The sequence below is a fragment of the Mus caroli genome, chromosome 13 (assembly GCF_900094665.2).
Source record: "Mus caroli chromosome 13, CAROLI_EIJ_v1.1, whole genome shotgun sequence".
Taxonomy (NCBI): Eukaryota; Metazoa; Chordata; class Mammalia; order Rodentia; family Muridae; genus Mus; species Mus caroli.
The window spans coordinates 60094770-60113665 of record NC_034582.1 but is presented as its reverse complement, the minus strand read 5'-3'; the positions used below and the strand labels follow the sequence as shown (position 1 = coordinate 60113665).

The window sequence follows — 18896 nt, the reverse complement described above, 5'->3', positions numbered from 1 at the left end:
GCAGCTAGAGTCAAGAGCTCCGGGGTACTGGTTAGTTCATAATGTTGTTCCACCCATAGGGTTGCAGATCCCTTTAGCTCCTTGGGTACTTTCTCTAGCTCCTCCATTGGGGGCCCTGTGGTTTACATCAGACAGATCACAAGTGCCTATAATTCCAGGGGATCCTACTTCCCCTTCTGGCCTCCATGGGCATTCACACATATGCATAACCCCACACAGATGCAAACACATGCACATAATTAAAGTTAAACAAATCACAATGCATGTAAAGATTTTATGTTCAAGAGGAAGAGAAAATCACATGGTCTTTACTTGAGATGAAAGGATGGATATAAATTATAGTGCTGATTTTTTTCAAATAGGAAGTGTGATTCTTAAAGAACTAACCCAGTGTTTTGTTTTTCCTTTCTAAGGCGATGGAAACCTGCCCCCTGTTAATTCTATCATGAACTTCACCTTAGGCAGCCTTCTGGATGACTGGCACTGGCACTCTGTACTCATTGAGCTCCAAAATATGCATGTGAACTTCACCCTGGACAAATACATGCATCATGTTCATGTGAACAAGGAATCCAGTTACTTGGATCTTAATTTTGAGGTTGTTAGACATTGTGGAATTTAGCTGAAATAATATGGAAACATGCATCTTATACAGAAATACCACTTTGTCATAATTCAGAGAGACAAATGCTTACACACATAAACAATCTCTTAGCTTTTAAAAGGGTTTAACTTTTTGAGCAGTTTTCTCCAATACGTATCCAAATCACACTGCTAAATAACATGAATCTTTCCAGTTCTTCACAAGACAGTGTTGAAAGGGTCACAACACACCAGGAAAACTGTGATATCTATTAAGCACAGATGGTTTTGCCATGTAACATTTTCAGAAGACCCAGTCCTATAGTATATGAACTTCGATTATGATTTAATTTGAGAGTATTCAGTGCAATAACTGTATTTTATGGGATTCAGGCCAAATCTTAATTTTAAAAATTATTAATTAAAGCTAGTTGAGGTGTTGCAATCTGAAATCCAAAGCCTTGGGAAACAGAGATTGGCATATCTCTACAAGTTCAAAGCCAGCCCAATCTACACAGTTTCTCTTAAGAAACTAAGCATTAAGTTCATCAAGCCGCAGTTATTTTCTAGGTGGGAAAAGGTCACTTCCTTTAAGTTTACATGCAAATGTAATCAGAAATTAGGCTATCAAACACATCATGATAACAGGATAGTTTATGTAAAACATGCAAACAAGAAAATCTATAGTGAGACAAGTAGTTGCATAAGGGCAACATCTGTTCATCAAAAACAGTTAAAAAGATCATCACAAAAATCACTAAACAATGTTATTTATTTCCTGTTTTTCTTTCTAAGATCAGCTTTGGAGAAATCCTGATGCCTGGAGAGCATTTCCTGACATTCCCACATAAAAATTTTCATGGATGTTTAGAAAATATCTATTATAACGGAGTCAATATTATTAAATTAGCCAAGAAACATGAATCACAAATCCTAATTAAGGTAAGAGATTATAAGAAGGAAGAAGAGCAAAGGAATTATTACACATTTTTGCACTTAGGAATTGTTCCTAGCTGGGGAGATTGCTCAATGGATAAAGTCTGCTATGCAAGCATGAAGATCAGAGTTCAGATTCCTGGCACCTAGGCAAAAGTTGAGTGTGGTGGTTCATGCCTATAACTCTAGCATGGGGGCACGGAGACAAGTCGAGTCAGGAGCTCACTGCCCAGAAGGCAGCCAAAATGGCTTTATCTAAGTTCAGTCACAGATCCTGGATTAAAAAGTAAGGTGGAACTGTGATTGAGAGAGAAATTATAACACTGACCTCTGGCATCCACATGCACTCTAGGTGAGTGCACCCATACATACATGTAAGGAAGAGAGAGAGAGAGAGACAGAGAGAGGGAGAGGGAGAGGGAGAGGGAGAGGGAGAGGGAGAGGGAGAGGGAGAGAGCGCAAGCTAGGAATTCTATTGCCTGTAATGAAACACCATGACCAGAAGGTTTATTTGACTTGTACTTCAGTATCACTGTTCATCGTCAAAGGAAGTCAGTTAGGAACCTGGAGGCAGAAGCTGATGTAGAGGCCATAGGTGGGTCTTGTATATTGGCTTGCTGTGGCTTGCTTAGTCTGATTTCTTATAGAATCCAGAACTACCAGCCCAAGGGTGGCCCCACACACAATGGTCTGGGCTCGTACACAACAATCACTAATTAAGAAAATGCCCTACACAGTTGTCTGCAGCCCAATCTTATGGAGGCATTTTCTCAACTGAGGCTCCCTTCTCTCAGATGAATCTAGCTTGTTGACATAAAAGGAGACAGTACAGAGAGACTGATTCTTTTTAGGGCTTTGTCTAATGCAATGCTTTAGAAAAATCAGTTCATATTTTTAAATATCTGCCATGTAATATAACAATTTTATTATGTGGAAAATTAGAAATTGGGGGTGGACAGATTTCTCAGTAGTTAATATCACATACTACTCTTGCAGAAGACCCAAGCTTTGTCTCCAGCACCCATGTTGGATGGCCTACAGCCAGCTACTTGTAACTTCAACACCAAAGGATTAATGCCTCTCACCTCCACAGGCACCTCTTCTCATGTGCGCATATATATACATACATATATATGTGTGTGTATGTGTGTGTGTATATATATATATATATACATATACATATATATGTGTGTGTATGTGAATATATATACATGCATACATACATAGATATGTATATATACATATATATATATATATATAAAACAAATATATACACATAACAAAATAAAATGAATCTTTAAACAGGGAGAAAGAGAGAAAAATAATTAGGAGAATATTTGCTTCACGGAACTCAATTGTTTCATTTTAATATGAATTAAAATATCCTATTTTTGCAATATAGATCAAAATTCGCATGTCTTCTGAGTTTGGGAAATTTTTATTTTCAGGAGCCCAATTATTTTGCAATGGAAATCCTTAATGGCCCATTCCCTAATCTACTGGAAATGCTTCCACGTACTAAGTTAACAAACTTCTCTATATGATTTAAATTTTAAAAATATCTGAGTTTAAAATTATAGGTAGGGTTCCTTCTTAGTGTCAGCAAATCTTAAAACCCCACTGTACTTTTTAAGTGCTTTATTTCCTGCTACATGCTACTATGCATTTTTATATGGGTTACAGGACAAAACTCTGAATATATCTCTGGCTGCAGGTCAACGGGCCATAAGATATATATATCATTTGGGCGAGTATATGAATAGAGATAGAGTAACCATGGAGCCCATGAAACTTCCAATGAAAATGGGGAAAATAAATAAAAAGATAAGCCTGAAACTTACTCTGAATACTACTAGCAACCTATTGAGATAACCCAAATGACAACACCATTGAGATGCATGAAAGGTTAGTAACAATGTTTGAAGCCTCAGAGGTATGAGGACCAGTCTAACTTAGTGAGTTTTTGGTTCAGTTAAAGAACCATATTTTTTAAAAAATTCAGTGGAGAACAATTAGAGATTGTTGACCTCTGGCCTCTATATATGCAACAACACTATAAACGATAGATAGATAGATAGATAGATAGATAGATAGATAGATAGAAGAGAGAAGGATGATAAATAAAAAGTTGATAGGTAGCTGTGGATAGATGAGAGAGGGAAAGAGAGAGAGAGATAATAGACAGAAAGATTATATAGAGAGAATGATAAATATAGATGTGAAACAGTAGAGAGATATAGATATGTGAGAGAGAGAGAGAGAGAGAGAGAGAGAGAGAGAGAGAGAGAGAGAGAGATCCTGGAGAAACTGAAATAAAAAATGTGTTTCCTGAATAAAGGGAGAAAAGAAGACAAGAAGTTAGTGATGTCAGCTTCCCTGGAAATACTATTCTCAGAAACTACCCACAGTGAAACATTTAGCGAATGGGAATCCATGTCAAGATTCCTCATGCTACACTTGATGAATCTGAATCCTTTTTTTTTTTTTTCCAATCTTTGGTGAAAAGAAGAACCTCTCCCATACCCTAACAATCTCCACCCTATCTTAAAGTATTTTCATCAAAAGAAGAGGGCTGGGGAAAAAAGGGGATCCTCAGGTGGGGCAGTCTCTGGATGCCTTCAGTCTCTGCTCCAAACTTTATCTCTGTAAATTCTTCCATGGATATTTTGTTCCTCCTTCTAAGAAGGATAGAAGTATCCACACTTTGGTCTTCCTTCTTCTTGAGTTTCATGTGTTTTGCAAATTGTATCTTGGGTATTCTAAGTTTCTGGACTAATATCTACTTATCATTGAGTGCATATCATGGCTGAGAAGCACCTGAAAAAATGTTCAGCATCCTTAATCATCAGGGAAATGCAAATCAAAACAACCCTGAGATTCCATCTCACACTAGTCAGAATGGCTAAGATCAAAAATTCAGGTGACAGCAGATGCTGGCAAGGATGTGGAGAAAGAGGAACACTCCTCCATTTCTGGTGGGATTGCAAGCTGGTACAACCACTCTTGAAATCAGTTTGGCAGTTCCTCAGAAAATTGGACATAGTACTACTGGAAGATCCAACAATACCTCTCCTGGGCATATACCCAGAAGATGTTCCAACTTGTAATAAGGACACATGCTCCACTACACTCATAGCAGCCTTATTTCTGTTAGCCAGAAGCTGGAAAGAACCCAGATGTCCCTCAACAGAGGAATGGATACAGAAAATGTGGTACATTTACACAATGGAGTACTACTCAGCTATTAAAAACAATGAATTTATGAAATTCTTAGACAAATGGATGGGTCTGGAGGATATCATCCTGAGTGAGGTAACCCAATCACAAAAGAACACACATGATATTCACTCACTGATAAGTGAATGTTTTCTTACAATACAAGAATTTAAAGTATATTATATTTACTCTCTCTCTCTCTCTCTCTCTCTCTCTCTCTCTCTCTCTCTCTCTGTGTGTGTGTGTGTGTGTGTGTGTGTGTGTGTACAACTTGAAAGAATTTATTCTCTTCCCCATGTCCCAGAGATTGAACTCAGGTAACTCAGGTGCTTGTTGATAAATGCCTTTAATCACTGAGCCGTGTCACCATCCCATAACAGGATTAAAATACCAAAAAGCAAAGAATGAATTTTCTTATAGTTAGCATATGAACAATTATAATAATATACACTAAGAATATCTTTAAAAATCCGACAACTAGAAAGTGAAGAATTTCACCCCCCAACCCCCAAAAAAGCTAGGATAGAAAAATCTATGTGCATCTTTACCAACTCTATCTTTCATGGGGTAGAATCACTACTACAAGGCTCTTTACCTGTGCTTCTGTTTTATTTATAGGGAAATGTGTCCTTCACATGCCCACAACCACAGACAATTCCAGTGACTTTTCTGAGTTCTGGGAGTTACCTGGCTTTGCCAAGTAGTTTAAGAGAAGATAAAATGTCCCTCGCTTTTCAGCTTCGAACGTGGAACAAGGCAGGACGTGTGTTTTTTAGCCAAGTGGGGCATGGTTCAGGAGGTTTGGTCCTGTTTCTTAAGAATGGAAAACTCATACTGAACCTTTCTGAGCCTGGTCAACCCTTGAAGAACATCACAGCAGGTAATCCTGTAATCCCTAAACCTCACAAACAGCCAAGAGAACTCAGAGTCGCTCTGTAGGATCAGTAGAGGATGGAATAAGATATTTCTTTTTGAAGACATGGGGTTGATCTCTCCTCTTCAGACTACTCAGGACTATTTATATGCGTGATATGCAGCCAATAATGACTTTTTGACCCAAAATGTTTAGATACAAAAATAAAAATGCATGTTTTTGCAGATAAAATCCCAATATACCTAAAGATGGATGTAATATCCTCAGGCTCTGTTTTCTGACTAACCCAACCTCCATACAGAAGAAATACAGGGGAACTTCATAAATTAGGCAAAACAGAGACACCTCCTTTTTTCTTGCTTCTTAACTTCTTCCCTTGTTTTTTTTTTTTTAAAGATTTTATTTATTTATTATATGTAAGTACACTGTAGCTGTCTTCAGACACTCCAGAAAAGGGCGCCAGATCTCGTTGCGGATGGTTGTGAGCCACCATGTGGTTGCTGGGATTTGAACTCTGGACCTTCGGAAGAGCAGTCGGGTGCTCTTACCCACTGAGCCATCTCACCAGCCCCCTTCCCTTGTTTTGTTTATTTTTATTTTGATGGGGAGATATTCTGTAACACAGTGGATGATGGGTACCATCACTTTGTCCTGAAAGGTGCCAACAAAGTATAAGAAGATTTGTTCTTTTACTGATTGGTGTTTGGTTCATTTCCTCAGTCAGCCTGTGTGTTACTCAGAGTAATCTAGTAGAACAGAACCAATATATGTATGTATTATAAAAAGAAATCTATTGGGATGACTGAAATAATAGAAGGCTAGATGATCCAAAAATGCCTTATGTACCCTGAAAACATAGAAACCAGGTAGCTCTTCTATCTAAGAAACTGAAAGTGTCCATAATCCCTGTCATGAGAACATAGAAGCTTCCTGGAGGGTTGCTGACACTGAGTCCACATTGAAAGGTGAAAGAATCAGTGGAGGGGCAAGGGCAAGCAAGAAACACGGCCACTCGTTCATGGGTGGGCTAGCTTCCTCGATTTCCATTTTTCTTCACTTTCAGCTCACTAATCATGTCAGCCACATTCACAGAGTCTCCCACCAGTGTCTTACATGTCAGTCCTCTCCAGAAATGACCCCAAAGACATAACAAGAGGTTCATGCCACCATTTATAGGTGTCTCTCAAGCTGGTCAAGTTGACAACTGTTGTAGGTTTTTTCTTGTATTTTTGATGCCATATAGGGCTGAGCCGGTATTTTCTGCAGTTCTGGATTACACATTAACTATAATTAAAACTAATAAAATATCTTAAATCAACTAATACTTTGCTTTAGTTTGTAGCTTTGAGATGGTGATATTTTGCCTCTGAATGTAAAATGCTGTAATTCTTGGCAAAAGATCATATGAAAGCAAGTTTAAAATAGTATCTTAGCTATAAACCATGTCTTAATTCACTTAATAACTTCTAATTTAAATGTTTATGAATTCTATTGAATCTGATTTTCTTTAGTATAAATTATAGGAGTGGACTGGAGAAATGGCTCAGATGTAAAGAGCTCTTGCTATTTCTCTAGAGGACTAGAGTTTGTTTCTCAATACTCATGAGAAAGGGTTTACAATTGCCAGTAACTCCAGCCTCTGGCCTCTACAACCCACACAGAGGGAGCAGACACAATACACACACACACACACACACACACACAATCTTAAAAAAATAAATGAAAGAATAAATAAAGATATTTTAAGTATCTAAGTCAGACCTATCATTGTAATGTGTTCATTCAGACTTGAACATACATTATTATTTAATACATGAATAGGCCTTATTAATTAATGACCAAATGCGTAAGATGTCACAATCAGTTAAAAGAAGAACTCTAGGTATCATGCATATTGAAAGATAAGTAATGCAAAAATGAATTTATGGACAGACATAAATCAGTTCCACAACCATTTATATCGTATAGGCCTAATAATTTGCATTTGTATGGACAAAACATTAATCTTTGCCTAGCTGTCAGTTTCCTATAATTGACAGCTATGAACTAGCTTGCATGGTGAAAGTCGCAATTCTTGTCTGAATGCCACTTCCCTCGTGGAAAGCTCAGTGATCTTTCGCCCTCATTCAAAACCTATCACAATTGCCTTTGGCTCAGTTTATAAATACATCCCTCTAACTCTTTAAAATAATTTCTTTTTGATAGATTAAATGAAGCCAGTAAATTTTCCATTTGAGGTCTAAACTAAATTGCATTTGAATTCCACTGGTAAGGACTTTGGTTTTATATATATATATATATATATATATATATATATATATATATAAAACTAATTTTAAGGTGAGACTCTAAGCACATACATAATCAGCATTTACTGCAGGGATTCCTTAGAGGAGATAATGTTTTCTTCGTGTGTTGTCATAATAAATGGATTCATTTCATTACAGAAAATGGTGCATTTGTTTTCCTCAGTAATGTATCTACACATAAATCATGCTCTTCTCTGACTTATTCAGTGATCTGAATAAGTGGTTGCACTTTTCAAAATTTAGATGTCTGTAACTAGTTATTTTTCTAGGTGCTGTACTGAACGATGGGCTATGGCACTCAGTTTCCGTGTCTGCTCAGGGTAGCTACCTAAGCCTTCTGGTAGATGGAGACACCTCTGCTCAGACCCTGATGTCTGTGGGGATTCCTTTGGGCGACACTTACTATTTTGGAGGTAAGTGAAAGCAATTCAACCACGTTGACAGACAGTGGGTCCACATAATCTCCACTGCCTCTCATCACAGGCATGTTAACATATACATTTAAATCAATTAATACTAAGAAATAAATAATTTCTTTCCTCAAATAAACATATTTGGGTTTTTTAAGAACACAAAACATTATATCTTCTCAAGCAAGAAGAAATAGCTTCAGAAAGTTTATTATGCTATTTCAATACTTCTTCTTCTTCTTCTTCTTCTTCTTCTTCTTCTTCTTCTTCTTCTTCTTCTTCTTCTTCTTCTTTTAACTCACTGCACATCTTAGATAGAGCTTGACTTGTGATTAGGCTCCTAAATAACTGGGATTACAGGTTGTAAAACCAGATGCAACCTGTTGCTCATGCTTTTTATACAAGTGTTGCACTTCCAGAAACCCATATAATAAAAGGAAACTGTGTCACAAGCATTGGCATTTATAACTCAGCTGCAAATAACTTGAAGGGTATAATAAGACTTAATATTTTACTTATAATATCAGAAATAGCCAAGTGTCTGTTTTATTCCTTTATATTCACAGAAGATTCTATATTAGTGATTTTTATTTACCACCATGTATTCTAACTATGTGGTGGCTCCCAATATTTTTGGTGTTAAAATAAAATATAGCCTTTTGATTAACACATGATTAAAGAACTTAATTTTTAAAATTACTAGAAAGGCCAATGTAAACACTTCTATCAAGTCAGAATACAAAATGTTTTAAAACAATCTCAAATGCACATAAATGATAACATGTAAAACATGAATGGATATTTCACATTTTTGTAGCTAGTATGATTCAAGAACCCAGCATCTCTTAAATCAAGTGTAGCCTCTGATTAAAACTATTCTAATTTTATCTCCATTTTTATTTCTTTCATGTATACAAAATGATGATAAAATGTATTAATACTTTAACAAGGTATTAAAAAGAAGTCAAACTTTGTATGTGCAACAATGACAGCTATGAAAATTGTTAATTTTATGTTTTATCTTAATTTTATTCCAGTTTTTAAAGTTCTCAGTTCTAGTTACTACCTTACCTTTGATCTGTTCTAACTTGTGCTCTTAGATTGGCCCCTCTTCCGATGAGGGCTCTCATTGTGTCAGGTCAAGTCAAAGTTCATTTCTCAAGGGTCAAGAAACAGAAACTTTCAGTCCTCATAACTGATATGATACAACAGTTACAGTGGTCCCTGATCTTCTCCTATCCGTGTGCTTGTACTCAGGTTGTCCCAACAACAGCTCTAGCTTTGGATGTGAACATTATTTTGGAGGCTTCCAGGGCTGCCTGAGGCTCATCTCTGTTGGTGACAAAGTAGTGGATCCTATTGCAGTACAGCAGGGAGTGCTGGGCAGCTTCAGTGACCTCCAGATAGACTCCTGTGGCATCATAGACCGGTAAGAGCCTTGCTAGGCTGTTTTAGCATACCTCCTTTCAAAGTTTAAAGCTGGAAATAGCATAGTCACATTTACAGTGGAGATTAGACAGACACTTTTGCATATCTCATTGTGTTAACATTTTTTCAAATGACAATACTTTATCAGAAGAGGAATTTCATGGGGCTGTAATGATGGCTCAGCTGTTACCAGTTCATACTGGTCTTATAGAGAATCTGAGTTCAGTTATCAGCACCTTGTCTGGCAGCACACAACCACCTTTAACTACTGACACAGATGCACTTGTGTAGCATATATTCACCCAGACACATACATACAAATAAAATCTATTTTTAATATATTGGGCTGGAGAGATGCATCAGTTAAGACCATTGGCTGCTCTTCCATAGGACCTGAACTCAACTCCCAGCATTCACAGAGCAACTCCTAGCCATCTGTGACTTCAGTTCCAATTCTGACTCCAATTCTGACTCTCCTGGCTCCTGAGGTCATCAGGTATCCATGTGGAATACAGATATAAGTGCAGGCAGAATACCCATACACACAAAATAAAATATTTTAAAGTTTTTTTTTTTAAGATGATACATCCTATTTTGAACTTTAACTCAAAGTAGTCCCAGGTTCATAGTTACCAAGCCTGGTCATTGTATCTCTGCACTGGTAATTCATAACACTATGAAGCAGAAGAATTGAAAAGGCTGCTCTCTTTCAATTTCAGTATCAGACAAAACTGCCTCTTCTGCAGAATAAATGTAGAGTAAATATTCAAGAAGTTTGAGCCACAGAAATGAATAAACCTCTGTTTGTAGTAACAGACTTAGTGAAGAATAGAGAAGACGTGAAAAACATTTGAGGTTTTAAAAATTAGGGCTAGGAGATAGCTCAGTGGGTAAAGCACTTGTCAGTCAAATGTGAGGACCAGAGTTTAGATCCCCAAAACCTACACAAATTAAAAATCCAGAGTGCACATCTGTAACCCCAGTGTTCCTATGGCAAGATGCAAGGCAGAAACAAGATAATCTCTTGAAGCTCATGGGCCAGTTTGCCTGTCATTTGCAGGGATGAATAAAAGACCCTGTCTCAAACAAGGTAGAAGATGAGAACAAACACCTTGTATCCTCTGTCATTCACATGTGTGTAGCATACACACACACACACACACACACACACACACACACACACACACACAGAGACTTGGGCGTAGGGAAGACAGACAGACAGGTAGACAGCCAGGCTGGCAGACAAAGAGATTGTTTCATTAAAAAAAAAAAAAAATCTTGCCCTCAGTTGTAGTCTATATCTATAATAATTTTGGCTGAACATAATCACTTGCTCATATCTGAAAGAATATTATTTTTTATAAATTCTGTGCTTTAGTGCCTTCCCCTTGATGTCTTCTGCCAACAACAAACAATACAGATAATGAATGAAGATACCACACAATACCTCAAAAATCTGTACAATTAATTATTGTTATATGTTAACCAAAATAAGCCAAAAATGAAGATTAATGTGATGCTGTTAAAATTTTATATAGCTACAAATAAGATTTATTACCTTCTACTTCATGGAGAAAAGTTAATTTCACTACTAAAATGTTAACTGTGCAATTGCCAGCTAAGCAAGTTTTGGTTTATAATCATGCCTGGTGATGTATTAAAAGAACATAATTCCTACCAAATGAAAAATTCACCCATAGGAACTTAATTTGGCACAAAATATTTTTGCCTGTGAATGTTGTTTTTTGTAATAATAATAATAATAATTTGAAGATCAAGGTGCATTGTATAGGAGATTGTTCCAGTTGCTTTCACAATTGCCTGTGAAACTAGAATTATTGAAATAGACCCGAGACTGCATCCACTGGGAAACTAGACTCTGGTCACAGAAGTGTGCTGGGAAGGCTCTAGTCACTGGCTAAGCAGTGTGCCTGCTTGACAGGCAATGTGCAGCCCAATTCAGCCATCAATGCAGCTCATAAGAGCCATCTGACAGACATGAATGTAAATGATGAGAGCTGTCAGCTAACAGAGATGTGTGTGTGTGATTGTTTTTTCCATTTGTAAGTTATTGTTTAGCTTTCTTGCCAACGATTCACAAGACATGATTTGTTTAGATCCAGAAGACTCTGGGAGTATCAGGCACCTCTCACTTTGTTCTTTCTTTTCCTGGTTGTTTTGGCTATTCGGGGTTCCTAGTAATTCTTTTAAATTTTAGAGTAGATTTCCCCAAATTTATAAAAATGATACCAAAAAGTCATTGAGATTTTGTGAGAGGTTGTACTGAATATAGAGACAGATCTGACAGTAGTACTGACGTCTTAGCAACACTATTTCTTTAAAATTGATTGCTTATTCTAAAGGTAAAAGGTAACAGCATGCCTTTTAAAAATTTATTCAATATTTCTCAAAGCACATTGCTATAATACAGAAAACTTCCCTGTCCTTTCTCCTCTCCTGCAACTCCTTTCTTTAAAAATGTTCACAATTACTAAATTGGGCTTTAATGGATTTTATTTTATTCATGAAATAAATTTTGCTAAACATATAATGTTAGTATGTTGATATGGGGAATGAAAAATAAGGTACGTTTCAAATTAAGCTGTCATATGCAACAAAATCCATTATCTAAAATTATTGTTATTACTAGAAACCTTGATGGCAGACTCAGTGTTCACTGGTCATGCTGAATTTTCTCTATATGCTACAAATACATTTTTAAACTTATTTATTTATTTTTCTCTCGTATATTATATCCCAACTGTAGTTTCCACTCCATCTTTCCCTCCCAGTTCTCTGCACACCCCGCTGTTAGCCATGAGGTATGGTAATTATGTTTGTTTTCTTATAGGTGTTTGCCCAGCTACTGTGAACATGGGAGTAGATGTACCCAGTCATGGGACACTTTCTCCTGTGACTGTGAAGGCACGGGCTACACTGGAACAACCTGCCATTCCTGTAAGCTTCACAACTCAATCCTTACGTCATTGTGACTTCCTTGTCTTTTTGTTATTTATTTTGGTAATTTTGTTACATTATTCATTAGTTATGTTTATCTGCATATTGTCAAGCATGCAGACATTAGAATAAGTGTTGTAGCAACAACTCTTGTCTGGTTTATTTTAAGCCACTTTATTTATTGTTTATGTATTTGCTAATTTGATGCTACAGATTAAACCTAGGCTTTGTACATGATTGACAAATGCTGTGCCACTGAGCTACAGCCTCAGCACCTAACATCATCTAACATGAGGACAGCAGGAGAACACAAGCAAATATGAAATACTAAGTACAGCAAAAGTGAACCTTGTCAGCAATAGCAAAGTAATCTAGTAGGATAGTATATAGAACAGGGTGACTTAGGTGGGACAGTACTTGTTTGGCAAACATGAATACATGAGATCGCCAACCCCATATAAAAGGAGAGACATGGCAGTCTGCCTGAAATGTCAGTACTAGGGAGACAGAGACAAGAGGATCCCTGGGACTGCTGGCCAACCAATCTAATCAAATGGGAATCTCCAGGTTGAGTGAGAAATCTGATCTTATAAAATAAAGTATTGGCTGGGTGTGGTGGCATATGCCTTTAATGCCAGCACTCAGGAAGCAGAGGCAGGTGGATCTCTTAATTTAATGTCAGCCTGGTCTACAAAGCAAGTTTCAGGACAGCCAGGGAAACACAAAGAAACCCTGTCTCAAAATACAAAATTAAACTAAAGTGGGGAACTGTTAAAAAGAAAACTGAAGTCAGCCTATAGCCTCCACAGGCACGTACACATTCACACACATGTGAACACACATACTCTCACATATATACATATAGGCAAATAAATCCTCACACGAAAAATAAAGGTTTAAAGGCTGTATAGTACATGGTAGAAATAAAATAAAATAAAATAAAATAAAATAAAATAAAATAAAATAAAGAATGCATGTTGTAACAGTTTGTTCCTTTGCTTGGGATTTAATTCCTACAATCCTTTCAGTCAGAGAAAGATGGAAAAATAATCATTTGCCAAGCTTTCTCAAGCTTGAATGTAATACAATTAAGGATTTTATAAAAACTCTGGATAGAAGTGCTACACGGTAAAATTTTAGAGGAGGCCATTAAAGTCTCTTAAACTGTAATTTTTCTTTGGTGGAGATGATAATGAATCATAAAGTGTGTACTTATTGAATTCTTAAGTATGTCTGTCCTTTTCTAGTGAATTCCATAAATTAACTAATTAAATTCTAGAGAAATTCAAGAATAAAAGACTATTGTTGCTTTCATTGTAATGACTAGGAGAGGAAGAGATTAACTAGTTCAACGTCCAGTTATTTGGTGACATGGTGATGATTTGAACTAAGGAAGCTGTTTACAGAACTTTCACTCTAGGTGAACCGTCACTTGAAAGGTGGTCCTTAAGCAGTAGTACCAGAAACAACCAGGAACTTATAACAAATATACACTCTCAGGACTCACCCAAATCTACTGAACTGGACTCCCAGGAAAGGTATATGTGGAAATATGTGAGGTAAGAAACATAGATGGACATGTTTGTGTCTTTCTCGAACATTAGAAATTATTGATTAACAGTAAATTCACAAGCTACATTGATTTCTTTAACTGCAGTTTACCAAGAAATCCTGATTTTTCTTGATAGCTGCTTGTAGGCAAGAACAAGTTCTTTTATTCCAGCCTTAATTTACACATCAAGCAGTAAATATGTCTACATATGCATTATAGGTCACAGAATGCTTACAAAGAGGTAAAAAGGTCATAGCAAAATTCAATAAATTCAAAAATACCTTCCTAGAGGCAGGGGTAGAGATCCGATAGAGACACAAAGAGTATCACTGAAAGTGGTTAGACAAGATGTTAATGAACAATGAATAGAGAGCTGCTGAAAGTTTTACAAAGCCAGACCCAAGCTCGAGCCTAGCTTCAGATACAAGGTACAGCTTCTCTGAACAATGGAGGTGAGGTGCACATCCAAGTCTGGATGGACAAACAAATGAATCGATGAACAGACAGATAATGACTCAAGTAGGGTCCACCAGTAGATGGTATGAAGCTAAGCTGAAGCCCTGTCATCTCTATATGTATTCATCTCTTGATCACTCCCAAGGAGTTTGAGTAGTGTTTAAACATAGGAGCCTGTGGGGCCATTCTTATTCAAACTGTGGTAGTTTGAATAACACAGACACCAAGTCCTCAGTCCACCAGCCACGTATTCACATCGAGTACCTACCAAAATCTTTCACAACTCCATGAGATTTACCAGATTTTTTTTCAAGAACTATAGTGAGAAGTCAGAGTATAAATTGCTATATCTCCACTTAGGGATGCAAGTAGCTTTAGAGGAGACCCCTGAGCTTCCAGTAGCAAAATTCTACATGAACCTGGCAAGGGAGAAGACAGTCTACTCCCAACCCTCCTGAAGACTGACTCATCAAACACATGTTAGGATTAGAAAGACTTCTATTTTCACAGACACTTTACTTTTTGTAGGAGTTTCTCTAAAACCAAGGTGTGAGTAACTCAACAAAGGAACAGAACTGCCAGAGGGATTAGACCTACTTCCATAGAACGTCTATTCTCTAAAACTAGTCTTGAACATCAAGTCGTGTTCTCTTCTTTTACTCCTTTGTATCTTCTTCCATATCCAGCATCTTCCCTTACATGGTACAGTTCATGAACTAGTTTTACTAATAATGCATGCCTATAGCCTGAATTCAAATATAACTCCCCAAATACCAAAAGGTTGAAAGGAGAAGTATTTTAATTTTTAAATGATTTATTTATTCTTATTCTATGTGCATTGACGTTTTTTGCCTGCGTTTTTGTCTGTGTCAAGATGTCAGGTCCCCTAGAACTGGTGTTACAGTCAGTTGTGAGCTGCCATGTGGGTGCTAGGAATGGAATCCTGGTTCTCTTAAAGAGCAGCCAGTGCTCTTAACCACTGATCCATCTCTCTAGGCCCCAAATATTTAAATTTTAACATGATCTAATCATGTCATTGATAACTGTGGATTTTAACAATTACAGTAATCCATGTATTCTTTGTCATTTAAAAAGTCAAGGGACTCAAAGAAACAAAAGTTTCAATTATTCTCCTTGATATGTGTTCTCTAGCTAAGCCTACTATAAAAATCTAACCATGAGTATAAATCCTGTCAGACAACTACAAGTACTTGTACAATTAAATACACATTTATGGGAAAAATGATAAAACAGTAAGTAATACATCTGAATTATGTTCCAACCTATGACATTTATTGAAAAAACACTGATGATTTCAACAGTTTACTCTGGGGCCATTCTAGGATAACATTCACATTGTTTACCTTAAAGTTGTTCAGACTTAAGATTTATTTTTGCACACTATAAACAAAAAGCAGTTTTATTGGCTGAGAGGATGGCTCATTTAGTGTAGTTGTTTGCCTTGTAAGCATGAAGACTTGACTTCAATTTCCAGGACCAAAGTAAAAACTGAGCATGGTAGCCAGTGTTTGTAATTTCAACACTGAAAGGCAGAAAAAGGTGGATCTCTGAGGTTCACTGGCCAGCCAGTACAGCCTGTTTGGTGATCTCCAAGCCAACAAGAAACCCTGTCTCAAGAAAGTAGACTGTGAGTAGTACCTAAGGAAGTACATCTGAGGTTGTTCTTATGATAATGCTATAAATGCACATAATTATTCCCTTTACAATAAGTTTTAGCACATTTCATACATGCATACTCAGACATCAACACCCATTTTTAAAGAGTTTTCTAAGTATTCCATTTTATGAAATGAGAGCAAAATAACACCCATAACTTACCTTCAAATATTCTTAAAATCAAAGAATAAAGTCAGTCTAATCAAGATAAAAGAAAATTACATTTATATGGGGCTAATTTGGATTGCACTCCAAGAACTCAATCTTGAAAATATGTTCCAAGGTTTTATTAAATGACAATTATATGTTCAGCCTTAAACCAAAGAGGGTTGAAAATCATTACTCCTTAGTGGGAATTATGATTGGTATTATTTTGTAAAAAAAAAAAAAAAAGACTGGCTATAGTCACAGAAGTCTCTGGGTAAGATAGTATGGGGGAAAGGTCTGTTGTTTGGAAGGTCACTAAAGGTTAATGATGTTTCAAGGCCAGTATGTGAGGCAACATGGGAGAGGGCTTGCCAGTAGCCTAGTTTAAACAGATAAATCTGAGGCAAATTGATGATGATCTCTTGAACTAATTTTAGTTTTATGCACCAATATTACACAATTTTTGTTGTTTTCCTTGACATTTCTTGATGATTTGAAAATATTTTGAATTAACATTTATGAAGACAAATGTCGAAAATTCAATATTCTTATAACAATTATATAAATGCACCCTATTCCCTTTACAATTTTTTTTTTGGCACAGTTCATTTGTTTAGTTCATTTGTCTTCAAAGACTAAAATGAGCTTGTTGGTACAGCAAAAGCCTGACCTTTGAGGCTCTAATGAAAGAAACCAACACAATTGACATTCATCAAATCCCTTCTCCAAGAAGCCATATACATTCTTAGCTTTGTTGAATAGGTCTTTTCTGTAGGTCAAATGTTATCTTACTGGTCTCTCTCTTTTTCTTTTCTCTTTTTAATTTAAGCTAAAAGTTAGGAATCCCATATCTTGATAACATATTTGTATGCACAAATGAAAATGTTCAATTATACAGAATAAATAAAATATTATATAAAAATATTTTCATCAAAATATTTTCTCTCCTGTTTTGAGTTTGAATTACCATGTTATTTGTTATTTGTCATTTTCAAAATGCCTAATAAAGTTTCTTTTCAATGTAATTATTTTTTAATGAAGAAGAGTTGTTCATTTATAAGTTGTATTCATGTTTTAAAATATTCATTTAAAGCTAAGGGAATAATTACTCAATTATTTTAAAGATATATTCCCGTGAACTTGTTGGATAATACCATATTACCTGGGTAGGTTATAACTAATATTTGTTGAATGTTAGGTTATTACAGTTAGAATAAATTTTCCTTCTTTAATGTTGGCACTTAGTTCTGAAGGATGCTTGTCATGTGTTAGAATAGAATTGTGAATCAACCGCTTGTAGGATTGGGAGCTACCATTTTCCCCAGACTGCCTCCTAATTCTTTCATACTGTGCTTCAAAATATTCATCTTTAACTTAAAAGCAAAAGAAAACACGTACACAGAGAGAGTACAATCTCCATATGTTACCAAATAATTTCCTCTTAAGGCAGTATCACATTCCCAGTGCAACCTCCATTTTATGCGTCAATGGGTGCCCAGCCCACAAAGACCAGAGGAGGATGTTGAGTGTCTACTCTATTTCACTAATATACTTCCTTGAGACAGGTCTCTCATTGAACGTAGAGTTAGTCTGTAGCCCCATTGAGCCACCTGTTTCCACCATATACTACACTGGGGTTATAGGAATGCTCACCCACACCTGGATTCTTAACTAGGTGCTGGGAACTTGAACTCTGGGGCTCCTCTTGTGTAGCAGATGCTCTTATCTCCTAAGACATCCTAACTTTTAATAACTGATGTACTATTTTACTAAAAACAGAAACATATGCCAAATATTCACTAACACCTAATATTGAACACAAACTTAATGTGATTTAATAATTTCCTGCTACCTTATTGACAAAAATGTTAATATAAAAAATTTGATCATACTTCTTTTATCTAATCAAGTGTAATGTCACATATATTAATAAAACTATGTTGAATCATAAAGTTCATGTATCTATAATTTAGAAATGGAAGCCTCTGGACAATAATTGAAAATATTAAGGGGTTAACTGTGTTTCTGATAAGTGGTATTCTCTCCTACAGCCATCTATGAACAGTCTTGTGAAGCCCACAGGCACAGAGGGAGCCCTTCTGGTCTTTACTACATTGATGTAGATGGAAGTGGACCACTGGCACCATTTCTTGTGTACTGCAATATGACAGGTATGTTAACAGCCTTTAGATTTGTATAACACCTATACATAGAATCAGAATCAGAGTAGATTTTTCTTATTAGGTATTTTCCTCATTTACATTTCCAATACAATCCAAAAAGTCCCCAATACACTCCCCCCCACACTCCCCTACCCACCCACTCCCACTTTTTGGCCCTGGCATTCCCCT

General features: G+C 36.4%; 2 protein-coding genes across 2 annotated transcripts in view; both read left to right on the top strand.

Annotated features, from left to right (window-relative positions):
- Positions 1-622, top strand: part of Cntnap3c (contactin associated protein like 3C) — a 98563-nt gene extending 97941 nt beyond the window's left edge. The window contains exon 5 of the mRNA XM_029468231.1: positions 414-622. Within this exon, the coding sequence (XP_029324091.1) occupies positions 414-622 (209 nt within the window). The remainder of the gene's footprint in view (positions 1-413) is intronic.
- Positions 517-18896, top strand: part of LOC115029048 (contactin-associated protein-like 3) — a 55527-nt gene continuing 37147 nt past the window's right edge. The window contains exons 1-7 of the mRNA XM_029468429.1: positions 517-598; positions 1383-1524; positions 5353-5614; positions 8187-8330; positions 9585-9756; positions 12607-12713; positions 18597-18716. Coding sequence (XP_029324289.1) covers positions 1399-1524; positions 5353-5614; positions 8187-8330; positions 9585-9756; positions 12607-12713; positions 18597-18716 — 931 coding nt within the window. The 5' untranslated portion in view covers positions 517-598; positions 1383-1398. The remainder of the gene's footprint in view (positions 599-1382; positions 1525-5352; positions 5615-8186; positions 8331-9584; positions 9757-12606; positions 12714-18596; positions 18717-18896) is intronic.